Source organism: Ixodes scapularis, unplaced genomic scaffold (assembly GCF_016920785.2).
Source record: "Ixodes scapularis isolate PalLabHiFi unplaced genomic scaffold, ASM1692078v2 PGA_scaffold7__128_contigs__length_106722199, whole genome shotgun sequence".
Taxonomy (NCBI): domain Eukaryota; kingdom Metazoa; phylum Arthropoda; class Arachnida; order Ixodida; family Ixodidae; genus Ixodes; species Ixodes scapularis.
Genome location: NW_024609882.1, coordinates 694,771 through 722,473, shown reverse-complemented (window position 1 = coordinate 722,473; position 27,703 = coordinate 694,771). Strand labels below are relative to the sequence as shown.

The following is a 27,703-nucleotide window of genomic DNA, read 5'->3' as shown; positions in this document are numbered from 1 at the left end:
GCTATTCTACCTTAGTCGCCTTAGTGCTCTAGTTCTAGCGGCAAAAGAACTCCTGGCTGGCAACTTGCTTTTCTGCACGTTCGTCAGAAACTGCCAACGGGTAAGTTGGTGTGTGGCACCGCTTTTTTTAGGATCATTTCGTCCGCAATCGAGTCAAACAATTCGACTTTGAGAAGCTGAGGAAACGAGAGATCACGTGAGCACACCTAGTTAGTGTAACTCTCCTCCAGCGTCACGATATAGCTCTAATCTTAGAAAAGCGCGCGGCGAGAACGTCGCCGCTTTCTGTCCAAGCGCCGGGTTTTGGTAGTTTCACTATCGCTAGCTGCACGCTTCTACCACAAAACGGAAAGTTAAGCTATCCGGGTGAAATATTGGGCGTAAAAAAAGAATATTATCAGAAAACTGATTACTGGTCTGTTACGTGAGAGCTTGTTTGGAATATGTTTTAGTTCAAAATCCTCGGTGAAATAGGGAGATATTTTTTCTTGAAGTTGGGGGTTGTGTTGCGAGGGGAGCCAGTCCTTCCCAGGAAATAATATTTGCGATCTCTCATCGCCAGATTGGCCAGGGCGAGACGAGTGAAGGGACTGGTGATGGCCTCGCGGGTGATGCAGTATTCCCTCGTGCTCTACTTCCTTCACCTGTCGCTCACCTTAGCCATTCCCAAGGAGGAGCACAAGAGAGTTCACCAGCAGAAGGTGAGTCGAACAATTCCTCTTCCCTAATCAGGTATACATGCTGCTGCATTTAGTCGTAACAAGCCAGCAACCTTTTGAACCCAGATGGATCACAAAAAAAGTCAAATTTTTTCACGTTGAACATAATACTCCTTCTTTTAAAGATTTCACAGCCAACATGATATTTCTGGCTCCTTGCCCTCGTTATCTTACGTCCTACTGGTATGGTTAAAAGCCAGCGATATACTTTGCCACTCTGTCTTATGGAAACAATTTTTAATACCAGAGGGGCACACCTAATTGCAGTTACGCTTAAAGGGACACCGACAGGGTACATCTATGTATGCCAGGGTTTTTATTTGATCACGACTTGCGAGAGCCCAACTACCTAGAACACAATTTGCGGCTCGAAATTTGTATCTTTTCCGCCCAAAAACCGTCGGTCGAGAATTGGCCGGTTTCAGGCACGCTCACTCTCTTCACGGTCACGTGCGGTTCAAACTGATTCGTACCACAAAATGTTCCAAGGTGTGGGTCATCTAATTGTTCGGCATTAGAAATAGAAAAGATTATGAACCCATTTTCTGTGGCTTCCAAGAGCTTGCAGATGCAGTTCACAGGAAGTAGATTTACGTGTAATTCTGAATATGGCAACTTATCACGGGCTGGGCGATGCGACGGCAGCGCACGACGGATCTGGGACCGCTACTTGTGAACTGTGGTTGGTGGTACTCGGGGGAAGGGATAGAAGTGCGGAAGAGTCGCACGACAAGGGGTTCAAGCAACGGCCTCGTTGTCGTCTGCTAAGCGGAAAATACCTGGGTAGAGAGCGATGGTCACGTGACTTCCCACAACTTTGTCCTCCGAGCCTTCGTGCACATGCTTCGGTTGCGAGCAGTTGCATTTTTACATTGATTGGGTAGTCTTCTGACAACACCATACTGAATCACCTGACAAAAAAAAATATTTTTGGGGCTGTCAGTGTCCGTTAACCACCGCACAGTTAATACTCTTAGACAACATTCTGTGGCTATGCAGTCAAAGCTATGGGCACCCATGCGCTTCTGCATCAGGCGCCCATCAAACACTCTTCATTCCTTCTGAAATATAGCGTAACTGCGGTGTGCTCTGTTACTAGGATAGAAATGCTAAAACACGAGTAAGCTTTTCTGGACCTTTTCAAAAACGAAATTTCGTTTATTGATTTTACCGAGAAATCCGGCATTTCACGTATCTAAGGGTTCCAGCTAAAATCTCCGAGGCTCAAGCAGCGTGTATATGCCTTAACAAATTATTCAACTACAGATTTTAAAAAAAGCTGAATCTCAGCTAGAGTGAGACAACTCCCAGCTAGTTCAGAGGTGAACTGGACGGCTTGCAGCGTGACTTCGAGAAAGTTCTTTGAAACAGAAACCAGCGGGAGAGGTTTGCACACAAGTCCCGCTTTCCTTGGCCTTGAGTTGATATCTGAATGATAAGAGGGAGAGAAAAATGTAGAAAGTGCTTTTGAAATGTTCTTGCTGGCTTCTCTTCTGTTTCACATTTTGAGCACATTTTTCCAGATCACAGAAGACCCTCGTTGAATGGCCGTAAATTTGTCGTAGATACCCAGATTTTAGGGTCAGGTACTAGTTTTCTAATCCCAAGAAAGAAAAAATGTTAGTGTAATTTTCTTTTTTGTTTCGAACAGCTTTGTGTATATTTACCTAAAAAAATTATTATTTCTCCAGATAAAAAAAAAAAAAAAGTTCTTGGTTAGATTGTGAGAAAAGAGATGACATAAAAACACACACACACATTTATCATCCTTCAATGTCACGTAACCCTAAAAAAAAAAAATTTGATGCGTGCAAACAAATTTTTTTGCTAGTGTTTATATTTGTTTTTATCTCACTAAGGTGTAGTAGGAGAAGTTTGTCCCCATGGAGCGCTTTTTTCCCCCTTTATGCGGTGAATTAAGATACTTCTATGCGAATTTAAGATCACTTATTGGTTAGTTTATCAAAACACATACTTTTTAATGCAAAAAGCACTCTTTTACTTCTGTGACAACCGAATCTTATTATAATATTTTTTTGGGGGGACGACAAGGACGAGTAGAATATTTGGCGAGAAAAAGTGAGCAATTTGAATACTCGGGAATGGGACGTCTTGAATCGTCACCAGGGCCTTCCCACAACTACCCTTTCGAGATTGATTCGGGTCAGCGTAATATCAGTTGTTCGCTGGACAAAACAAAAAAAACACAAAATTTGTTTCGTGGGTTTTATTAGTTTTATCGACGAAGACGCGACTAGGACTGCTTATGATACCTCTCAGAGAATCCGAGTTTGGTTCGTAACTTATTTATTTATTTAGGAATACTACTGGCTCCACTCAAGGAGCCACGGTAGGAGTGGGTACAAAACATGTACACAAGATGCAGATTTATAAATGAAAACTCAATTAAGTATGAATTCGAGAGCAGATACAAAATTAGCAACAGTTGTGTTAACGACGACATCATTTGGTAGCTCGTTCCATTCTTGAATTGCCCGAGGGAAGAAAGAATATCCAAAACAGTCGCTTTTGAACCTGTATGGTTTTAACGCTCTTGCGTGGTTTAGACGTGAGGACCCGGTCGATAATGGTTGTATATAGTTAGAGCTTTGAACATGAAGAGTGCCATTACGAATATTGAACAACAATTTTAACCTATCAATTTTCGCTCTCATTTGCAACGGTTGAAGCTTCGCTCCAACAACTAATTCGGTGGACGATGTTTCTCTACGATAATCATTACAAATAAACCGAGCAGCTAACTTTTGGATACTTTCCAGCTTGTTAATACCGTTTAGTGTGAAAGGGCACTGAACTAGCATATTCGAGCACAGGCCTAATAAAACTTTTATAAGCAATAAGTTTAGTGTCAAAATCGGCATATTTTAATGTCCTACGACACGCAAACAAAGTGCCCCTCGCTTTGTTAACCGTTAATTCTGAATGCTGGTTCCAGTTCAGTTTATCGTTAAAAAAAAGTCCTAAATACTTGTACTCCTCGACCCGCTTTACTGGTTGTCCATCCAGTAGGTAACTAAATTGAATTGGCTTTTTTTAACGGAACACTGTCATGACGGCTGTTTTAAAAAAAATTTAACTTCATTTGCCATTTCTTAGTCCAACAGAGTATCTCATCCAAAGCCTGCTGCAGTGTAAGATTGTCGGTATGGCTTTTTATTGTTTTATATATAATACAGTCGTCGGCGAACAATCTAATCGGGACATCAATATTGGTTGGAATGTCATTAATGTAAATCAAAAACAAAAGTGGCCCAAGTACGGAACCCTGGGGCACTCCCGAAGTAACGAGCACTTTGTCCGAATCAACTTTGTTATAGTGGACATATTGGCTTCGGTTTGATAAATACGCGGTTATCCAAATTATAATTTGTGAGTTTTTAAGTACGTTGGAAAGTTTTGCCAGTAGCTTTGAATGAGACACTGTGTCAAACGCCTTAGAAAAATCTAAGTATATTACGTCAGTCTGGCCCCTCTCGTTAATGGCCTCAGCCAAGTCACGCGTAAATTCTACGAGCCGAGTTGTAATCGAAAGTGATTTCCTAAACCCACGCTGATTTCTATGTATTAGGTTATGCTTATCTAAGTGACGCGAAATATGCGCAAAAATAATATGCCCTAGCAATTTACACGTGGTGCTAGTTAAAGATATTGGCCTAAAATTTGATGCTGCACTCGAGTCACCCTCTTTATGTATCGGAATTATTTTTGCTGTCTTCCGGTGATTTGGTAATACTGCATGCTCAAGAGAAAAACGAAACAAAGCGTGTAAATACTTGGACATCCATTCTGCGTACCTTTTTAAAAAAGTGTTTGGTATCATATCCGGCCCAGTACTTTTCTTAGCGTCTAATTTACTTAAAACTAAGTTAAAAATTCCCTCCTGAGTTATAAAAATGTCACTAATTACATCCGCATCGTTCACTTCGAGGCTTGGGATTCGTGTAGAAAAAAGCTGCAAATCTGTTTTTTTTTTTGTTTTTTTTTTATTATAGTGGAGTCTTTGTTGGCAATGTACCAGGGAAGCCTAAATGATTCGTTGGAGGTTCTTGGAACACCGCTAGCTTGGGTTTAGAGTTCAAGCTTGTTATCCTCAAAGACATCCGAGTCGACAAAAACTTGGAAAAATAACTCGATAAAGGCAAACAAGTACAGAAGCACAGAATAACTACATATCCAGAAACGCTTTGCATATTTGCTACTCTGATGTGAGTCCAGTCGTTGATGCAGTTGTTGAACTTGAGTCGTGACGGAGGTTTCTAGTTGGGAGCCGCGGGGTGTCTCTGGCGTAGCTGAGCGAGAGCCTCGGTTGCAGCCGCTGAGCGACGAGCAGCACTACCGGGAGGGGGCCGAGCACAACCCGGACTACGACCACGATGCCTTCCTGGGCGAGGAGGACGCCAAGACCTTCGAGCACCTCACGCCCGCCGAGAGCAAGGACCGGCTCGGCAAGATCGTCGACAAGATCGACAAGGACTCCGTAAGGCCCCTCGGGAATCCGTCCCGGGAGAATGCGCTTCATTTGACCTCGGAGAATGCCATCCTGCAGCCGCTCCAAAAGGTTCCCGAATGACGTCTTGGGTAGAACTGCGTCGCTATTTATTCGCTTCAAATCGCATTCTATCCTCTTTTTTTTTAGAGTGAAAACTTCATTCTTACCACCCATATCCAGGCAGGGGATTGCTTTGAAGGATATACTTATCTTGACCTTAGTATTGTGTTTATGGCTGCATTTGTTTTATTTTAAATTATAAATAATGTTTGCTGTTTTGTTTTTTATTTTATTCGAATTCAGACGCTTTTATTTTTAGTTTTTATCTAAAAAAAAAATTGTACCATTTTTTTTTTTTTTTTTTTCCACTTTATGAAATGTGCAGAACCTCCATTCAGGCCGAGACCATGTGCGAGGTGTTTTCTTTTCTCGAACGCAGATATTTAAGAGAGAAAAAGCGGTGAAGTTACCCCAATGCGGTCTGTACAAGTGAGTGATACGGGAGGGCGGACATTACGCTCGAGAGTCAACGCAACTCATAGATGACTAATTAATGGAAATTCACTAATCACTTCTTTAATTAGATGTCTTAGGGTGCACGTTTATATTAAAGAAATGGAGACAATCAACAATGAAGGCCAGCCTAGCTTTTAAAAATTCTGGCTCAAGCGCGCAGTTTGAGTTATTTATCGCGAAATTTTGTTTGGAAAATCTGTCGGTACCGAAATCTAGACGCAAAATGCCTGCCCGTTTTGATCCGGATGAGCATTGTACCGGCACGCGGAAGGCTAGCGGTTGTACTGCACTGGCTAAATTACTCATCTACAGCTGGGAGACAAGTCGCCCATCGAGTCAGACTAAGTTCCGGGCTGTATAAGCATATGCGTAACTTTTTTTTCTTTCGTAAGCGCACGAAAGCGCGTCTTTTGGCACGAGCTCTTGGCATTGATAGGGCTACGACGTCGTCTTGTTATCGGCTATTTTTATTTTTCCAGAGAGTGCGTGCAGTGGGCATTGGATAACCCCCTAGGTTTGAAGTGACCCGTTAACTCTGTCTCGTCACTTCTCGCCGAGCACCTGCGCACTGCGGGGAAGCGATACCCGCAAAGCCCGCAAGCTCCGTAAGTATTTCTTCCCTGCAGTGCACAGGCGCTTGGGGAGAAGCGACGGGGCAAGCCCGCCGCAGAGCCGTGCCTAGCTCTGAAACTGGGCTGCACCTGGACGTCTCATTCTCCCGCAAAAAGATGCGAGAGACGAATGTGCCGCTCCAACTCCGTTCTGCTCGGACGGCAGATGCCGGCCCTCGGTGCCCGGCATACGAATTACGCGCCGTTATCGAAATGCCCCCCATGCACCGTAACTTCAATCACCGAGAGTTAAACCGACGCGCTGGTTTATTTTATTTCTAACTGCCACCGCCAGGGAATTATTCGCGGTTTCTGATTGGCCCCATTCGAGTTCGTGAAGACGTCCCGTAACACGCCCGGCTCGCTTTCGGCCAATGGTGCCTTCTCGTGTGCCTCGTATACTTCCTAGTGAACGGCCAAACACTATATACGGCTCTGGCCCGCCACGATCGACACTTCCAAATGTATGAACGTCGCAGTTCATCTCGAAGCAAATATCAAAAAGCGAATTAGTGCGAACTACTATTCGAAAATGCGGATGTTTGCACAACCCTAACCTGCTACCTATTATAGATGAATGTGTTATTCTAATGGAGGAGTTGAGTTCTCGTTTGCAAAAACGCCTGGCTGCCAGTTGGTCGTGACTCCAAGCAGCTGCGTGGGTCTTCTGAGAGCGTCTTCGTTGGAAGGGCACTCCTTTCAGTTTCCATATGTTGAGAATGTGTGTGCCCGGTGGGGCTGCAACAAAGCAGATCTGGTAACAATGGAGGCCTCGGATATAGCTGCCCTTCACTTTGAAACAATAGCCCCCTTCTGCATTCCAAGAATATGTCTCTTTGTTGAACTAATGCCTCAGAAATCTGTACATGGGCCCAAAAGCAAATTTTTTATTTATTTGTTAAAGGACCTTAAAGGCACGACATAAGGGAAAGCTGGTCAAAAAAGACACGCAGGAAGCAGCGTTGGCTAGAAAGAGGAGTTTCTCGAAATATTACGGGGAAACATTGGTGAATAACAAAAAATACCTCACTCACGAATTGCAAAGTAAACCAAAAAAACAACTAGAGAATGGCCGCATCACTCTAAGTTATCAGGATCACCTAAGGAAGATGCCAAAGAGAAAACATTGGACGACGTTCTCGGGATGGCAATTCCGTGCCTCAATGGCTTCAGGTTTTGCTGAACGAACAGGAGGCTGGGAACCCAGGTCCTTGCACGAGAGGATGCCCCTTGGGGCGGACACAAAGATGGGGAAACCGCCTGACTGTAAAATATTTCTTTATTTTCGATTAACAAAATAATGAATCGATCAATTTCGTTTACCCCCAGCAGGGGCTGTGCTAGGTGTGGGGTTTCAAGTATAAACCGCATGTACGCGATTTGGCGAGCAACGAGACGAGCAATGGCGAGCCACTTTGCTGTCGTTCGGTCAGTCGCACGACGAGGCCAACCGCATGAAAGCGACGAGAGCAAGCAACATTTTCTAGAAATCCAAAAAATGAGCGACAGAAACCTCCGTTGCTGGTCTTGTCACTCGCTACATCGGTTACATGCGGTTCAGCCTTAAGTTCCTGAAGTGAGAAAGTCGACTAAGAAACTCTCTGGTCCCTTTCCGTACGGTCCATGAGATATTTGTGCATAGACTGCAAAGCAACGAAGCGCCCACCGTAATTGTCCTGATACGAGTAGACCAGTAAATGTTGGAATTGGGAAAGGTTGTGAAGGTTCCACGCTATAGCCTTAAAATGTTGCGGGTCTACCTAAAGAGGGAACAAATGTCGGTTGACCGATGGATGTAACCCCTTGCCCTCTAATAATGTGCGCGACTCGTGCCACCCTTGACGGCCCATAGGGCCTGGCCACGAACGTGGCTCGTGTTTCGATCTCGGCACTTGCTTAGCACCCTCCCCGGCATTGTTGCTCTCCTTGGGTTGTTGGCTCCTTGGTTTTGCTCTTGGAAAATGCTTCATTCGGCCAAGGAGAAGAAAAAAGTGAGCGCTCGTAAGCGTTTGCGCCAAAATGACGTGGCTTAGGCGCAGAGGTCCGCTTTAGCCAACAAAGAGCTACGAAAACTTCTTTTTGAAAGTGACAAATGCTCGGGCATCAGGGAGAAGAAGAAGAACCCGACACAGGCATGCAAAGTATGCACAGCCAACAAGGAGTGAAACAATGTGGGAATGTGCAAGGAAGCTCTCCGCCTTGCTGCATGTTTACAGTGCCGTCACACTGTGAAGAACTACTCAAGGGGACCAGAAATTCTGACTTTGAGCAGGAGACCACGTATGGAAGTAGAGGAAATTTTTTTTATCTTATCTCGATGCAAATTGCCCGTTTATAATGGAAGTTTTGCCATCCATTCCTCGAAGCAAACGGTGAGTAGGCAGGGGGTTGTGTCCCCTTCTCAACTTTGTTCGGCTTGCATCCAGGTGCAGTCGACGCTACGAGGTGATGGGGCCAATCAAGCAGACTCAAAAGTGAAAGTTGTTAGGAACTGTTTATTAATGTCGCATTCTTGCAACCAAGAAGACTGAGTACTCAGTTTGAGTCTCACGAGCTTGCCTCGACGTGCGAGGTCGCGTTGCTTCCCCTGTGTACGCTGTTCATTGGCCGACTGCCCCTGGCTGCTTGCGCGTGATACTCGTGCTCCCCTTCGGTGAAGTGGCGCCCTCCTGGGTTCGAGATGGGAACTTGTCTACAAAAGTCACTAGGCCTTTTCTGTTCATCACTCGTTCACTGTGGGTAGAACAGGAACTACACCACTATGGTGCACTTCTGGCGCTCTCTGATTGGTTCCATTAGCTCGTAGTGTCGGCTGGACTTGACGTGAATTTTTTGCTAAATGCTACTCAGAATCACTTCCTAACGTCAGTAACCGAATAAACTTGCCTCGATCTTCCTTTCTAGGCAATGCACTCGCCGAAACAATGCGAGAAATATTGCCCCTCGAGTCGAAGCCAGAAAAAAGGCCACGCGGCCTGGTGACTGTTCTGTGCCGCCAAAGTTAACCGTAACCACGCGCTGGGGTCGGCAGGCGACGAATGCACGGCTAATGGACGGCTCCCCGTGCAGGATGGCTACGTGACCCAGGAAGAGCTGGAGAATTGGATCCGCTTCACCCAGAAGCGCTACATCCGCGACGACGTCGACAAGCAGTGGAAGGTGTACAACCCGCAGGAGAGCAACCGCATCTCCTGGGCGGAGTACCGAAACTCCACCTACGGCTTCGAAGAAGGTTTCTTTGGCCTCGTCCTCTTCTGTGCATGCGTCGGCTTTCGGCTGTGCCGACAGACCACTGAATTTTTTGGCCACCGTTTAACCTCCTTGCGCCGTGTCGGGTTACAACGTTCGGATGGGGTAACAGAATCATTCAATGTATTTAATTGGTTCCACCGAAAACACTTCAATTTTTATAGTTTTTTTTTTTTTTTTTTTTTTTCTAAAATTGTGCAACATATGTCCCAACCCAACTTTTTTTTTTTTTTTTTTTTTAGCTCTTATTTGAGCTTGGGAGCCTAAATATGTGGCCTCGGGCGCTCCGAGTACTTGATCAAAAGGAAGGAATGAACAGTGGTGCCATTCTAGATGGACGGGGCTTGTGCCGTCCAGCCAGCATGTTTTGAGAGCCGCTAAAGTTAAAGAGTCCTTCCAAGTTAGTTACTTTAGCTAAAAGTTGCATTATAATTGTACGAGGGTTACAGTTGCTCGCAGAAACGAAGTTCGTCGCAATATCTTGTCAAATGTCTCGGGATGATCAGATGCATAGTTAACTTGTCATTGCTCAAAAATGGCTCATTTCCTAGCGCATAACAAATCTTGGCACGGTTCTTTTTTTTACTCCGCACTACGATCGGAGAAGCGTTTACGACGGTGATGACATTTAATGTTCACGTTGAAATCCAATCGCTGGGAATTTGAGTCCACAAAAGCTTAGCTGCGTTACACTCGAATTTGGGTGTAACTTGGAGTATTTAGTGGCTAGAATTGTAACTCTAGCGTTTAGTGAGAAGGGCAGAGAGGAGCTCCGCTTGATGCGGCCAAAGCAAGAGGCAACCTTGCTGGAGGTCGAGCCTTCGGAAGGCACGCCCCGCCGTTCTCCCTCCGTCGAAGACCCTTCACTCTCCGCCGCACAGGCGCCGCCATCTTTGGAATCGCTTGACACGGCCGCCATCAGCTGGCTTCAACTTGTCGCTCCGTTCTCCCCTCCGCGCCTTGGCAAATGCATCGTATTCGTGTCGCGTTTCCTTTCAGTTTTTTACCTTGCTCGGCGAAGCATCGCACGATGCTTGTCGTTATTAGCCAATTTGCACGTCGCCGTTATGTGCACAACTTCTGCGCTCGATTGTATAACACGTCTTGACTGTTTTTGTCGTTGGCGTACCGGATACGTGTGCGGAGGCTGGAGGAGGCGCAGAAATGGGCGTTAGCATCGATGCACCTTGAGGATGTAGGCGACTCTAACGGGGAATTTCCCGGGTGGATTTGGAGCAGTTTTAGAGCACTTTTTTGTCGGTATCTTCTCGGACGTACGAGCGTATCTACCCCACGAAAGGCACCAGCTGCTTTGGGATCCCTGCAGATCCCCCCAGGGAATTCCACACAGCACGAGGGTTGACGGGTCAACTATTTGCGACGATGCAGGTTTTTCCAGTTCACTGTCATTATCCTCGAAGACATCCGTCGGACGTATTACGTGAGGCTAAAAAATATAGCGATAAACTTAAGGCAAACAAGAACAAAAAGACACGGGATCCTACATATCCAAAAACCTTGCACTTGGGGCAGAACGAAACACGGTTACTATGAGCTGAGTCGGGGAATTCCAGTTGTTGGTGCATAGCGAAGGTGGGGAAAATGGGTGCCTGATTGGAATGGCTCAATTTGGAGACGACGCCCAAGGGAGAGGAGCGCGTAAGGAAGGTTAGGAAAGAAGCACGGCCGAGACAGTTTCCTATGGGCAGGCTCTGGATTAACATTTCAGTTGGGACACGCTCATGAGGGGAAGTAGAAATGAGGGTTCCAGATTATGTTTCCGTATTCCAACTCTGATTAAATGAGTGTTTCATAGGCTGTAAGTTTAGTAAGAGTTCAGGGATGGTGGCAAACACTCGCAGTAAGGGCAAGGTGTACCTATGGATCTCAATACCCGACAAATATAGAGAAAAGCATCGGGCTCTGCCTTTATAACGAGTCGAAAGCAGTTGCTTTTGAATATAGTCGCTGTTGCTATAGAAGCATTTGATTGATCGGTTTCTTCATAACTATACATTGTGTTTTGTCCCATGTCCAGAGTCACTCGAGAGCTGTAATTATCTTCTTTAAATGTCTAATGAAATTAATTTATTTAAACGCCGAAGGTGGGACACCTCAGGTGCAAAACGTGTCTCGCGCGGCTTGTGTGCCCATCAGGTACGGAATATGCTGCGCCGAAAAAAAGCCTTCTGCAAAGAAATCACCCGAGTGTAGCGTCATATACATTAGATTTACTTTATGCAGCTGGCTACGCCCCTGAAAGTAAAAAGGGCATCTGTCGAAATAAATAAATGTCTAAATTAACTTAAAACTAAAGAAACACACGTCGTTTGTGTGTTTCTTTCGTTTTAAATCAATTTGGATCACCAACACGCTCGAGTCTAAAAAATATCTGTTTACACAGATCCACGAGCCTGGCATTCGACTTGAACTAAACTTGCCGGAGGTCGCTTCTTTCGCACCCTTTCCTTTCGTATCGCAAATTTTACGAAAGACTCGCGTCAGACTTTACTCGATGGGTCTGTCACTTATCTCATATTCTGAATATGTCGTAAGAGAATGTCTGTATAACAAATAGATTATTTCCCAAGTCCAACCTTTTCAAATTCTGCGAGTACTTTAGCGGAGCCAACGGTCGAAATGCTTTCCTACTCGTCCCAGGATGTACCATCAAAACGTCTCTCGAGTCCTTCATTTATTAAAAAAATAAAGAACAAGCGGAGACAATATTGCTTCCTTTCTCTGATGTATGCGTAGTTAAGAAGGGTTTTCCAGTTGGCGATGTTGGAAAAAGTTGGTGTCTACGAAAAATGAAACGGTAATCACCAAACTTGCGAGTTGATCCTGCTCTCCGCGACGTGTTGTTCTTGAGGCGACTTTCTTTCTCACCGTGCGTCAGTATTAGTTTATTTTTATGGAAACTAGCGCGAGCAGGTCTGGCTGTAGACAATGGTAACCCCGCATCAGTTCGGTCGTTCCGCCGCCAAACCTGGCCAAATGACGAACACAGCCGTGTTGGCAAAAACGTTTGCAATGTAGACTCCAAATGGTAGTTGTTAAAGTGCACCAGTGCATCGATAGAGACAGGTTGGTATCGCAAAAGGAAGTGAAAACTATGTAACGCAGCCACGAGCGTGCCAAAACCCACCAAATCGAAGCCACCTTAGGACAGCGAGTGTGTCCGCGCCCTCTATCCGCCGGTCGGGTAACTACCGAGACGAAAAGCTCCAAACTACGAGTTGCGAGTTACATAATTACGCAACCCGGTAAATATTGGCCGCCTGGCGGCTCTGCATGTTCTTCCGATTTTGTGCGTAAAACAATCGAGCGACGAGAGCATCGGTGGAGGGGCAGGAAAGCGCAGTTGCCCGTGGCAAGCGTGGCCGTGTCCTTTTGAGGACGACCCCCGTGCCGAACGCAGGGAGCGACGGCGACGACTCGGACAAGGACGAAGACGGGGCGACGTTCCGGGACATGGCCCGCCGGGACAAGCGGCGCTGGGACAGGGCGGACAAGGACGGGGACGGCCACCTGGACAAAGAGGAGTTTGGGAACTTCCTGCACCCGGAGGAGAGCGAGGACATGAAGAGCGTCGTGGTCGAGGAGACCATGGAGGACATCGACAAGGACCGGGACGGCAAGATCTCTCTGGACGAGTACATCGGTGAGCGTCTAACTTCCCTTCGCGGCCACTCTTTCGCGCGGCTTTTGTTGACTCCCTTACAGCGAGGTTTACATTGGGTCCTAACACACGGCCAGTGTATCTCTCTAATACAGTTAGGTCTTCTCGAATCTTTTTTCTAGATTGGTTCGAACCGCGGGTTCTTTTAGTTCCAAAATGTGCCGTGCACAGCTCGAAGGAATGCTGCTGCCGAGATTTTTAGGTTTCACCGCATAGCTTATGGCCTGCGCCCAGGTGAGACACATTTGGAGTTCCAATTGGGACATTTCTCTCAGACCGAGTTTCTCCTGATCCCATGAGCAATGTTGAGCCCTCTGTGGAAGAGATCCAAAAGAGGAGGGTGCGTCTGCGGCCGGTGCAGGGGACATGTACGGCGGAGCGGGGGACGAGGAGGTGGTCCCGGAGTGGGTGCAGAACGAGAAGGAGCAGTTCCAGAACTTCCGGGACAAGGACAAAGACGGCTTCATGAGCGCCGACGAGGTGCGCGACTGGATCATGCCCGTCGACTACGACCACAGCAAGTCCGAGGCGCGCCACCTCGTCTACGAGGCCGACAAGAACAAGGTGCGTTCTACGCGCACCCTCCTGCAGCTCCGGGGCCGCCGAGGATTCCGTACATATCGGACGAGTTCGGCCCTGTCTATCGATAATGCCGACTAAAGCGTAAGGTATAATAGACCCTTTTAGGAATACCGCGCCATCTAGCGGCGCCCATTCCAAACTATGCGCACTCGCCGGGAGTGGCCACGTGCGCCGCTCGGGCGGGGTTGCTGCCGCCATTTATGCGATATACGGTCGCAGAGGCCGGCACTCTGTAATGCCCTCATCGCGCCTTTCCAGGTGCGTTTGTATTGCTGCGCGACACTGTGCAACCAGAAAGGAGTGAAGGGTAACCTCCCTGAAGAGAGGGCGAGATTTACTCTTCTGCTGCAAAAATACGGCTGTCAACAAAAATTGCCTTCCTCTAAGCCACAGTTTGTTAAGTGTGGGCTCCCTAAGCTTAAAACTAATTGAATGAGGATATGCTCCTGTGCACGAAGATTCCTTGTGACAGCTCGCGCAGTAAGAACTGTCGTAGCTACGAGGACACGCGCATAGCTCCCTCGAGGATACTTTATTTCGGGCGTGGCGTACGAGCGATTCTGAAATTTGGGTACTGTCTCTTTCCAGGTGTCCCATTGTATTCCTTCCCGAGTGATTGATTGTTCGAAGCAACCGAGAAATCGTTATAAAACTTGGGGGCAAAACGTAATAGTGGGAAATATACGGGGCTATAGGCTGAAGCAGTTCGGGCTGGCTACGTCTGGGACGTTGCTGGTAGCCGCCGCTTCTTGATGCAACAAGCTGTTCCAAGTACACTGGAAACGACTTAATTTTTCGCAAGAATTTATTTTTTGCGAATTTCAAGTTAAAGGACAGATGCAAAGAAAAAAATGTTTTTTTGTTTTAGCATCCTGGTTGGGAAAAGGAAGTCATAAAACAAATTTACGACGAAAAAGAAAAATTTTTAGAGCTAGATTTACGGCGGGATACGAATTTGTAGTTGGCGTTTGCGGGTGCCGCTGAAAAGTGGTCTCTATTTGTCACGTGACTGGTCCTTATTTGTCACGTGGTGCTTGCGCTCTTTCGGAAGCTTCGTATGGCCTCCAGAAGTAATTTATTCATCTTTGTTCGAAGTATAACAAAAAACTAATATTAATAGGTAACTTTTAGAGCCCAAAGGAAATTCCCGAAAAAGCGCGAGCAGATGCGATAGACCTGTGCGCCAGTCAGACGACGGCAGGGGCACCTCGAAGCAGACGAACTTGTGCGGCGGCGGTGAAGGCGGCGTGGAGAAACGGGTTGAAGCAGCGTCGCACAACGCTCAGCGTGCGGCGACGGCGTGACTTTGCGGCGGCGGCGCGCAGGCCCACCACATGGCCAGCGGCGGCTCCCACAGGCGCCAACTACAAATTCGTTTTGCGATGTAAATATAGCTCTATAGTCGGCGACAACTTTTCTTGGCAATGCAGTGGAAGGTAGAGGCCCGCGTCCCCTCTCCCATTTTGAGTGTACGCAGGCTCTCCTCCTCTCCCCGGAAATGGGGGAGGAGGAGAGCCTGCGTACACTCAAAATGGGAGAGGGGACGCGGGCCTCTACCTTCCACTGCATTGCCAAGAAAAGTTGTCGCCGAGTATGGTTTTTTTTTTTTCTTCATTTTAAATTTGTTTCGTAATATTCTTTTTCCATCTAGCCTGTTTAAAAAGAAATAGTTTTTTTCCTTTACACGTGTCCTTTGAGAAATATCGCAAAAATAAATTGCGCGAATAAATCACTCTACAGTAAGGAATACTAAGCACACCCACAATTGCAAAATATTGTGCGCGGCAAATATTTTCGAAAATCGCACTTTGAAAAATTTGCGAAATATCGAGGCCAGAAGATGGTGCTCTTTGCTTTCAACTTTGCCGAAAGTGCCTAAGAAGTGTCTAGGACTGCCCTTTATACACGTTGGCAAATCCGGCTTCAGATTGCTGCCATCTTGCTCGGCGGGGGTGCATTTGGACGCATTGTAATGCGATTGCAAAGCCTCGCTAAGACGTCTTCGTCGGATTATGGCCGCACCCAAATGCACACCAACTGAACAAGATGCGGCGACCTAAGATCGGACTTGCAAACGTGGATGCTGCTGCTCCCGAAAACGCGACGAGGGACGCAACCGTGCAATGTCGGCAGCAATGTCCGGACGAGCAATCGTCAGTGTGAGCCTCATTGCCAATGCGGGCACAAAGGAGACTCAATCGCCGACGTGGACGGCATCGCCAACAGAAATACGACACCTACTCAGTTGCCGATGTAGAAGCGAAGCCGCAAAAACAAGGTCGCCATTTTGTGCGAGGGTGCCTCCATGTAACTTTCAGTGACAAACTTGAACTGCGCCTTCGGTCGCTCGTCTTGTGGGCGACGTACTTGTCACCCACTTTATCCGTAGTGTGCCAATTTGGGATGTCAACCCAGCTCCTGGTCCACAATAGCGAATAGGGACCAGCGTCGGTGGTGCTCGCGATCGGATACCACATGATGGCAGCGCCTCCCGCGATCCTGGTGACCAGCCGCACTTTTGAGCGCCGTCGAGGCAGTGGCTTATTGTTGCCAAGAACAATCTGGGAAACGTTTTGTGGCTCGCAAAGAGCTAGGCCCGACCCAGAGGCCTCATACCCGTAGCATCGGCCCTCGAAACGCCGTACCTGCGCGGCCTTGCCCAAGTCCCACGTCCGGGGAGAGAGAATGCGCCATCTTTTATGACCGATCAGCGAGGAGGTTTCTCCCAGCCACCGCTGGAGGACGCCGAAGTGCCACCTGTCGGCCGGAAGGGCAAGCGCAGGTTGGGACGCAACTTTGCTCTCCCGAATCGCCCCGCGAGCACCAGGCCGGGGAGACGGGCGTCCTCGTCGAGCCGTATCGTAGTGTCTAACAAAATTACTCGCGGTCTGTTTTTAATGCTTCGGCACGAGTGCCCCGGTTCATGCACCGACCTTGAAGTGATTTTCTGGAGCGCACGTATATAAAGTTTGCAGCGTCGCCACGGGATGGCGCCGCAGCCTCACTGGTTGTAGAGTAACTGTATAGGCTCTGCTTGCAGAGCCAGAGTATCGCGTTCCTTTTCCTTTCGCCGCCATCTCCGCATTGGCGGAGGAGTGGTCACGTGGGCAGAACTGGATGCGACCTTCGTGCGGGAAAGCGGCCTTCCAGAGCGCCGCGTTTCGGGGGCAACATATTTTCCGCTTTGCGTTCGCAAAATATAGATCCTAGTCCAAAATCGAACGAACCGAAAGCTTCCTAAGTCATTGAACATTATGTGTATCAACTGGGTACAGTACAACCCCGTTCTTTATAACGTGAGCGATGTTTTGGGACATCCGTTTTCAAGGTATGTGAAGCAGACGACACGGTCGACGATCGCGTTGCTCGCGTCTGCGGCTCTCGCGGAGTGATACGCGATACCGATACGCGACCGGCACATCCGGCTATCTTGGCTAGTCGGCGAGCTCCCGTTTGAAAGCAGGGGGTGCGCTTTTTGCAATCGAGAGGGAAACAGGAAGCGGAGGGACAACGATCACGGCGCATACGCGGCTCGTCGCCGCACTATTTTCCTTCCGCAGCACGCCGCAGCCAACGAGCTTGCTCGTTGGCCGCAGCCTGCCACAGCACGCCGCCTCGCGTCTGCGCCTTCGTGCCCCTGCGAAAACCAACCGTGGCTTCCCGCAGTGCTTGGCTCCAGAATGGCACCATTGCGGTACTCTGCTCCGCAAGCGGAGCATATAAGTTACTCTAACTGGTTGTGGAAACTGGCTAGGAAACACCTTCTGGTGCGCATATTTTGACAGGCGATAGGACGCGTAGCGACGGAGGCCGCACTGGACTGGCTGGTTGTACGGAGTGATGCCGCGACGTGACACCTAGCGACCGAAGATTGCCGGCAACGTCCCCCTTGGCCAATTAGGGTGCTGCACGGTGGGGGAGGGTGGGTGCATCACTGGGGCGCGTGTTAACCTACCCTGTTTACACGAGAAGGTCCGCGGATGGCTTATTACAAAATATTAACCCACTCGAGGCACACGCTGCCTCGCGGCAGTCCGCCGGCGGCCCAAGTACGCCCCTCCCCACTGCACCTCGGTTGCGTTACGTCACGCCGTCGCTCTCTAGAACCAGCCAATCGTGCCCAACCGTCGTCCTTCATGCACGCACTAACTGATCTGCTCGCAGCAGGGAGAAGAGGGCTTTCGCAAATGGTTGCCCTGCACAAAAGGGCCCAGAGGCTGCGTTCACCGTGCTTCGTTAACTGCCCCACGAAATGCTTACGCATTTCTTCGAGAATCAGTGGGGCAACGGCGGTGATTTCGGCCCATTTTCTATTTGCAGAGAATATGCAAACCGGTCGTCTTCTAAGCTGGGTAGAACTGAAAGGCACCAAGAAACACGGATGTTTTCGACGGTTCAAAGATAGCTGAAGCGTGTAATGCCCTGCCACCACCAAATTTACGTCATTTCTGTAGAAGGACGTTATCCAATCGGCCAATCGGCACGTGTCACTCCCGGCGCAGCAGGGCCCACGTGCGACGCTCCTAGTCGGGATTCTGAGCCGATTGGCCGATCGCTCGGTGTCATTAGGGGCAAATGGCATTAAATTTTGCCGCGTGGCGGGGGTATAACTATCCAACATGTCGTATTGTTGCTGCAAATAGTATCGCTCGAATTTGTTTTTTTTAATTCAAAACCCTTTGTTGTAGTTTGATATGCAGGGACGTAAAATATCTGCGTGACTCGCCATATTAGTCCGGAGGCGGTACCGCATTGACTATTTGGAATTTCAGTCGTAACTGCCAACAACACAATTGGGGCTCTCGCTTTTCTTTTCTCGGATGGTCGAAAGAGTGGCATCTAACTGGCGGGGCATGCTTGTGTGTGGTCCCAATTTACGGAGCTAATTTGTTCGCTTTTGGGGCATTCAGTGTCTAGCTGGTGTAAGCAAATTGCAGCAAAGCTCCGACGTAACGTCCGGGGCTCTGGTGTGCATTGTTAGAATGTTTATATATTCTCTGCTCACATGAGTACCGAGGTCATTGCGCAGTTTTATGGCTCCACTGCAGAGAATGATGAAAAAGCACGGTGTCGATTCAGCGAATCGTCTAACCTCGTTTTTATTCTAGACTGTCGCGCATTTTCAACTTCAATTCAACAATATTGAAAACATGAACAACTACAGCGGGGATAGATAATATTAGTGCCAAGTTTTTGAAAAAACGAAAGTGTATTCCAGCATCTCAAATATCTCGAATATTCCCCCAATCCCTCAAACAGCACCAAGAGACTGGAAGTCGGGGAAGGTGATAACTCTGCACAAAGCAGGCGACAAACCTCGTAATCTTCGCCCCCTCTCTTTAACGAGCATTCCACGCAGAATTCTTGAGTGCATAATCTATTCTAATCTCGTTAACTTTCTTAATTCGGCCTAGCATGTCTTCTAAAAGTTCTATTCTTGCGAAACTCGGCTTGTAACATTTCCTCGTGACCTTGGCATCGTTCTCAACCAGGGTTCCAGGACAGACTGCGTATTCCTCGACTTCTGAAAGTCAAGGAATGCGCTTACTCCTGACGACTGCATGTCACTGTGCAGAGATGACCAACTCGAAAGTAGGCACGCCCCATTGGAGCAGCTGCACTTCTCTTCCCCAGGCATCTTTTCATGGGAATCACCTTCCCGCATCAATAGTCTCAATAACTGACGGCACTCATTTGAAAGCTGCAGTCGCAATTTCTTTTTAATAAGGTTTTTTAACAATGTTTATACTGTTTTTTTGGCTAATTTTTTTTTTTCTTGCTTGACACATTTTTTGCTTTGTTCCTTCATATTACTGTATGTTTGCCTGGCTATTGTTGTATTCTTGTATTTTTAAGTAACTAATCTACGATACTCCTGGGTGTTTCCACGTCAGACTATAACGACTGTCCGGGACGTAGTTTTCAACAATAAATTTTGGGAGGAAAATTCGGCAGTTTTTCCAAAGGTATAAAATTGAGAAGCTCGAGGCTTGGACATTGCCGAGGTTGCACTGGGGTAATTTGCACAGCCCCTAATGTTACACCAAAGCAGGCACATAGTTAAATTTTTTTTTTCATTTATTTTATAGACAACTGACAACATGCGTACCAAATAATTGAAATTACTATATTATATTTCTATGCAAAAAAAGTTACGAAGCAAGCAATAAAACGTAAAACTTTTTATCACCAACCAAACTTAATGCAAATTGTCGCAAAATATATCAAAATGTGCGTCTTGAAATGTAGCTTCCGAATATATAGGGTGACCCAAGTCACCAGGGTCGATCTAAAATGGACCGTAAAAATCGGCACCTGCACGTAACCATCTAAACTTTTTCTCAAAGGTGTATTTCGCAGGTCGGTTTTTTCTCGTAAAATTACAAAGCATAGCTCTCTGTCTATAAAAAATAGGGCCAAGAAACTTGCCAGGGTCTACGACGGCACTCACGACGGCCAGTCGTCTGCGTCTGCGGCAGCGACGCAGACGACTGGGCTCCGGTAGCGGGGTGTGTTTGGCGTTCGTATTGATAGATGGCGTCGGGAGCAGCGTCTGAAGGTGCAGCCGACCAGCAAAAGAAAGCAGACGACACGCAGACGAAATCCGTTGACAGAAAATGCGCCGCCTTTATGCAGACGTGTTTTTGTACTTTAAGTTTTGCTTTTGTTGTCCACATTTATTTTTTAACCAAAGGTACATTTCAAGAAGATTATATTCATTTTTATAAACCACGGTGGTCGCGAGCCGTCGCCATAAGGAGGTAGCGCCATCTATCAATATGAACGCCAAAGACACCCCGCTACTGGACCCCTGTCGTCCGCGTTGCTGCCTGTCGTAAACCCTGGCAAGTTTCTTGGCCTTATTTTTTACGGAAAGAGAGCTACGGTTTGTAATTTTACGAGAAAAAACCGACCTGTAAAATACACCTTTGAGAAAAAGTTTAGATTGCTACTTGCAGGCGTCGATTTTTACGGTCCATTTTAGATCGAGCCTGGTGACTTGAATCACCCTATATAAAAGAGACTTACTTAGCTTTCATTGTACAGGGTGATTCAAGGAGACGCCAGGCTCTTTAAATCGACCGCAAAATTCGGTTTCTTAACCTATCGCGCTACGACTTTGTGCAACGTTGCCCACAGATGGTGCATTTTTTTTTGTGAAATTCGCAGAGAGCAAACTTACCCGAGGAAAAAGTAAAGAAAGAAAAAGGCTTAGCTCCTATGGAAACGCAGCGACGCCACCGGTCTTCAAACAACACGGCACCGTTTCGCACGGGAGACAAGAGATGGCGCAAGCGGTCGCGACGCCAACTGCCGCCAACGAACGAGCTACGACGCCGAAAGCCGGCGTCTTTAGCAGACAAGGAACTGCAGTTGCTTGTTGTTACCACGCCTGTTTTTGTTTCTGCGACTGTCGCCGCCTGCGGAACGCGCGCCGCTTTTGAGTCGACAAAGATTGTCTGCTATAGACACCGGCTCTCGGCGCAGTCTGCTCGTTCGTTGCGCCGTCTCTTGTCTCCCGTGCGAAACGGTGCCGTGTTGTTTGAAGACCGGTGGCGTCGCTGCGTTTCCATAGGAGCTAAGCCTTTTTCTTTCTTTACTTTTTCCTCGGGTAAGTTCGCTCTTTGCAAATTTCACAAAAAAAATGCACCATCTGTGGGCAACGCTGCACAAAGTCGTAGCGCGATAGGTTAAGAAGGCGAATTTTGCGGTCGGTTTAAAGAGCCTGGCGTCTCCTTGAATCACCCAGTAGTTTTGTTAATAATGCAGAAATGTAAGTAATTTCTCTAAAAGTAGCAAAATTGCGCGCCAATAGGCACGCAACCGTCCCCGGAAAAGACCAGCTTCCTCTTGGTGGGTGGCTGCGACCTCGAACGAGCCCAGGTCTACCTCACAATGACCGGTCAGCCCATTTCTTACCCGGCAGAGCGATGGGGGAGGATCCTCGGCGTTCCACTAAGCGAGACCGGCAGACCGAAGGAATGGATTCGGCAACTTAAGCCAGCGTGGCATCAACAAATCCACCTCATTCGCCGTATAGGCAACCGCTTTGGCGGTGCCGGCGCTCGGACCATCAAGGCGTTGTGTCTGGCCATCCTCACCTCCAGAGCGAAATACGGAGCGGCGTGTTTCACGCTGAACGGGACTCATTTTAAACAGTTGGAAGTTCTCCACCTCAAATGTTTGCGAGCTACAACCGGTTTGCCAAGGCACACCAGGGTTCAGGAGCTGTACCGGTACTCTGGCCTCCCGCCCCTCCGAGCCCTCATCGAAGCGCGTAACGAGAGCCACGAGCTACGTCGGTTGAATACGGAAGCTGGAAGATGATTGCTCGCCCTCACCCCCTTCCCACCGCCTTCAGATGCACCTCAACTGCCATGACTTCTCAAACCGTGGCGTGACGGCCTCCTGAAACTGCCCAAGCCTCTTTCGAGGAAATACGCAACTGCAGACCACGAGGCAGAACGCAAAGCGACGGCCTCCCGTACCGACTGGACCAAAAACATAGTGTTTACTGACGCAGAATGGGATGCCACTACTCAAAGGGGCAAGCTGGCAGTGATCTCGCCACTAGCGAGAGCAGATGTTTACATCAATACTACGACCACCAATCCAGCTCAGGCCAACTTGAACTGTCTGCGATACTGTGTGTGGCCCACAAGGTGCACGAAGAGGCACGTCAAGGACTGCGCCAGGCGGGAGAACGTGTGGTTGTTTACACGGACAGCAGAGGGGCGATTAGGCGCCTTGGCAACAGCCCCAGGATGGGCACACTTGCCTGTGACATCAAGAGCACGAGCTCAATGATCCTCAGACGCTATGGCGTGGAGGTAAGGGTGGACTGGGTACCAGGACACGCGGGCAGCGTCGGCAACGAAGCTGCACACGCGTTGGCGAGCGAGGAGGAGGACAACCGCTCCATCCCGGCGCTCCGGGCCCTTCCTACACCCGACGACCCCTATCCGACCGCCCGCATTGGTGCAGCCAGGCAGAAATGTAGACGTACCCTTAGGGAGCAAGTTCCGGCAAACGATAACCCGCTGCCGCCAGGCTTGCCACATGGAGCTCAGCATCTAATCCACAAGGCCCGCACAGGGGCCGCGCTAACCGAGGACATACTGGCCAAATGGCGGACTCACCAAAAAGACCGACATCGAACCGTCGCTGCCTGTGCAGACTCGGACAAAGAGGTTGCGCCTGCTGTATCGTGTTGGTCGTGTACAATGGGAGCCAGGCCAACCGTCGTGATGCGGGACTGTCCTGGCTACCAGAGCCTCCGGCAGCAGCACCTCCCGCAACACGTCCGGACTTTCCTCGACTGGACCACTCCGGGCAACGACGGCCGGGCCCCCGACACACTGCTTTCTCTGTGGAGGTTTGCGTCTGCTGCGGGCATCGACCGTCGTATGGGATCTCCCCCTCCCTCCCCCCTTTAGGCCTAAGAGACAGCCCTTTCTAAATAGAGTATTTTCGTTCATTCCTTTAAAAAAAGTTCATCTTTACTTTCTTTTCAACTCTTCTTAACTCCTTGCAGTAATTGGAACAAAGTTGTGTTGGCAAAATGTTAAATGACCTCCAATTGAGAAAAGCGACCGTTGTACAGACCTAGAGAATCTCTCGGGTGTTGACGTCAAGTGACGAAGCCCCCATGATGAAGACAAGCTCAATTGGAGTGAAGGTTTGTTGTCGCTATTCTCCATTGGAAGTCATGTGCTACTCAACATTTGGCCATCGCAAGTTTGTTCAAGTTACTGCATGGAGTTAAGGAGAGTTTATAAGAAAGAAAAGGTCGAGCTTTCTAAATATTGACGTGCAATTTTGCTACTTTTAGAGAAAGGACTTACATTTCCGCATTAAAGGGGGGACACTACCCAGAAGAAAAAAAAATTGTGCAAAAAACAATGATTTTGAAAAATGACATATTTACATCCACCAACATCTAGAGAGTATTCGCAGAAATTTTCATTTGTTTACACTGCACGGTTAATTTTTTATATATTCTGTCCACCGAAGCTAATGAAGAGGTAGGGTTTGGAGCACTTTGAGCACATTTTTCTCCGTTCCACTTTTGGGTATAAATTCCATTTTAGTCAATCTATCGTTTGATAATGGCAATACAGAGAAGGCTCGTTCTTCACTTTTCCTTACTGAAATTTAATGAGGAGTGCGGCTAGGGGATTTTTTGTCACTTTACGGATGTCTTTTATAAAAAATGTTGACATTTTGTCAGACACAAAAGGCCAAAAAGTTGACCAATTTTGCGGAAGGAAAAATTGATAGAAATAAATTACTATTTACAAAAAACTTTCAGTAGCCGCACGTCCTAGGCATTCTGCTACATATCTAGCGAATAAAGATTTTGAATATTGCGATAGTTTTCCGAGGATAGATTAACTGAACAATGTATGCGTGTTGCTGATACGAGCTTCCCTACTTTCCTTGCCACTTAACCGACAGACCTGAAATTTTGTTATGCGCCCTCTTGCATGACCACCAGGGTACTCTTAAAATTTCATTAATTTTAAGCAAAGAGTTCGAAAGTTCACCCTCCCAGGAGGTAATAACAAAACTAGAATAACTGCTAAGCAATTTTTTTTTTTTTTTAATGCGAAAGCATTAACTATTTTTGAAACGGAGTTGGTGGCATCGGTAACCGCAAAAAAACGCGAAAGAAATGTCTATTCCCCCATTGGTTGAGAAAAACGGCTCCTAGATAGCCATTGGCGGTCGCTTCACTAAAGCGCGTGCTTGGCCGCTGGCTGGATCCTGGACAGTAGCAAAACGTGACCGTCCACTCCACCGCACACAAACTAAGGGAGAACAACCTTCGTGCTTTCGCATTTGCAGCTCAGAAAAAGGGCTTAGGTGTCCTCGGAAGTTGTTTTTTTATATATTCGTAAGCTGCGTTTCATGACGCGCATTTTGGTATATTTTACAACGTTTTGCATAAAGTTTGTTGGTAAATAATCTTTGAATCTGTCTCAAAAACGTTTTTTCACGTGTTTCGTGTTTTTGTTTTTAGAGCGCAGCTCTTAGGCGGCCGTTTCCAGCTTGAGCGGCGTCGCCGTCGGCGTTGGCGTAACCGCGCGGTGCATTATGGGTAGATTTCCCCGCTAAATCTAGTGGAAAAATTTCCCCCGCTAAATTTAGCGGAAAAATTTCCCCGCTAAATCTAGCGGAAAAATTTCCCCGCTAAATCTAGCAGAAAAATTTCCCCACTAAATTTGGCGGGAAAATTTTCCCGCTAAATCTAGCGGAAAATTTTTCCCGCTAATTTTAGCGGAAAAATTTCCCCGCTAAATTTAGCGGAAAAATTTCCCCGCTAAATAGCGGAAAAATTCCCCCGCTAAATAGCGGAAAAATTCCCCCGCTAAATCTAGCGGAAAAATTTCCCCGCTAAATTTAGCGGAAAAAATTTTTCCCGCTAATTTTAGCAAAAAAATTTCTCCGCTAAATTTAGCGGAAAAATTCTCCCGCTAAATTTAGCGGAAAAATTTCCCCGCTAAATTTAGCGGAAAAATTTCCCCGCTAAATCTAGCGGAAAAATTTCCCCACTAAATTTGGCGGGAAAATTTTCCCGCTAAATCTAGCGGAAAATTTTTCCCGCTAGCGGAAAAATTTCCCCGCTAAATAGCGGAAAAATTCCCCCGCTAAATCTAGCGGAAAAATTTCCCCGCTAAATTTAGCGGAAAAATTTTTCCCGCTAATTTTAGCAAAAAAATTTCCCCGCTAAATTTAGCGGAAAAATTCTCCCGCTAAATTTAGCGGAAAAATTTCCCCGCTAAATAGCGGAAAAATTCCCCCGCTAAATCTAGCGGAAAAAATTTCCCCGCTATGTCTAGCGGAAAAATTTCTCTTGGGGTCACGTGACCCCCCCGTGACCTTGGGGACGGGGTCATGTGAACCCACCAAGGTCACGTGACCTTGGGGAGGGGGTCATATGAACCCACCAAGGTCACGTGACCATCCCCCCCCCCTCCCCCCAGGTCACTTGACCCCCCCCCCCCCCCCCCCCCCCCCCGAGACCACGTGAACCTCGGTACCCTTCCCTCCTCCTCCTCAAGAGCTGCGCTCTAATTCGGTGTTACAGAGTTGTAAACGGCTTTCATTTTTTTTTTTTTTTGCATAGGAATAGGTTATTGTAATTTTTAATACTTGGTGCGCATGCTGTATATTGTCTATAAAATAACTGAAAAAAAAAAATTAACTACGTGCCTGCTTTGGTGCGACATTGGGGGCTGTGCAAATTACCATAGTGAAATATCGGCATTGTTCATACATTGGGCTTCTCAATTTTATATCTCCGGGAAACATGTAGATCCCATATTGCTGAATGTTCCTCCCAAGAATGTGGCTTTCATGCATAGTTCTTACAGAAATATACAAAATATGACTCGGACAGTGATTTTGCTTTCCAACTTGATACAAACTAAGTTGGTCGAATGTTGCAGACCCTTTCCTACTTTGAAGACGAGCATTCGTTGGATTTTTTATCTTTTCTTTTTTTTTAATATTGCAGGACAAGAAACTGAGCCGCGAGGAAATCCTGGACAAATACGACCTGTTTGTAGGAAGCCAGGCTACGGACTACGGAGAAGCTCTTACGAGGCACGACGAATTCTGAGGTGGCAGCACCTGGCGATGTGCGAGCCTCACCCTCTGCCTTCGAGGAATCATCTACTTCTCCAGGCACACCAAGAACCTTTTCTTCTCGTTTGGAAGGAAGCTCTTCTATCACTTCTGTTTTTGGAGCTTGAGAAGCTTGAGCTTTGCGATAGAGGCTAGAGAAATATATAGCTCATCTGGAGGTTCTTTTTTTTCTATTATTGTTGTTTGAACGACCATACCAATCAACACCGTTTGGGGTCCCGTTTTCGAGTTCTGGGGTGTGGCATAGTTGCACCTTGCAGGGGTCACATTGCTCGTTTTTGATCAACCGTTAAATGAATAAGCATTTTCTTGTTGTCGGGCAAGTAATGGAATGTAATTGATTGGACTTCTCGTCATGATCTTTGAGGACACATGCACAACTGTTAAAACCAGAAATTGCAGGGTTCCTTTGGTTTTACTGGGAACCTTGTTCCCTTTTCAAGTTGAAATAAGACACTTTTCGAGTAGGTGAAATTACCGGAAGGTGTAAACATTAGGACTTATTGCCCTTGCAACATCCAACAATTTTCTCGAAATAAGAGTCACAATGACCTTCAACGGGGGGGGGGGGGGCTGCCTTGTGGCTTTGAGCCCCAGACAGGAATTTTTCAACTTCTGGCTCGGCTGATCGCGCACATTGAAAGTTTGCATGTAAACAGAATCTTATTACGGCTAAAAAGAAAAACTAATCTGCGCCTTAAAATGGCCGCTCTGTACCAGTCTGCTCGTGTATGGACTTTCAAAGCATATGTGGTGGGCCCTTGCATCCTTTCTAGATTTTGGAGCTGCTAGTCACAAAGTGTTGTTTTTGCGCTTCCAAGCTCTTTGTCCTCTCAGCAGAACTGTCCCTTACGCACTGCCTGTTGTGTCTTTGTGTACCGCCTTTCTGTTCCCTGGCTCACAAATGTCCTTGTGGTGGATAGACTGCGAGAGTTCCAGCAGCTGGGAGCTTTTGCCTGTGTTGTGAGAAGCTGTGGGCCTCGGCTGAAGAGACGACTGCATCCTGACTTTTCCTCTTCACAACTCTCCAAAGACATCTCTTGTGCCAAAGTTGGAACTCGTTTGTTCCGCATTTTTCACAATCGGCATGAAATCGGGAAGTAGAGATCTGTTGCAGCTTTTTCTATGAAGCGACCTGTGCGAGGAACTGTTGAGTTCCAATAAAGATTTTTTAAAAAGGCAA

The 27,703-nt window shown here is 47.4% G+C and overlaps 1 protein-coding gene across 3 annotated transcripts; it reads left to right on the top strand.

Annotated features, from left to right (window-relative positions):
- LOC8027352 (calumenin) lies at positions 1-27,703 on the top strand. 3 transcript variants are annotated; one of them, XM_029969447.4, is made up of 7 exons: positions 1-100; positions 563-701; positions 5,053-5,217; positions 9,426-9,588; positions 13,027-13,269; positions 13,649-13,851; positions 26,390-27,703. In XM_029969447.4, the coding sequence occupies exons 2-7, from the start codon at positions 597-599 to the stop codon at positions 26,492-26,494; spliced, it is 984 nt and encodes a 327-aa protein (XP_029825307.3). In that variant the 5' UTR covers positions 1-100; positions 563-596; the 3' UTR covers positions 26,495-27,703. The 3 variants fall into 3 exon arrangements, with proteins under 3 accessions (XP_029825307.3, XP_029825306.3, XP_042142354.1); XM_029969446.4 differs by having other exon boundaries at positions 83-196; XM_042286420.1 differs by lacking the exon at positions 1-100 and adding an exon at positions 227-348.

Coding starts and splice junctions, on each gene's coding strand:
- LOC8027352 (XM_029969447.4), top strand. CDS start 597: ATGGCCTCGCGGGTGATGCAGTATTCCCTCGTGCTCTACTTCCTTCAC. Junction 702..5,052: donor AGAGAGTTCACCAGCAGAAG/GTGAGTCGAACA, acceptor CCTCGGTTGCAG/CCGCTGAGCGACGAGCAGCA. Junction 5,218..9,425: donor ACAAGATCGACAAGGACTCC/GTAAGGCCCCTC, acceptor CTCCCCGTGCAG/GATGGCTACGTGACCCAGGA.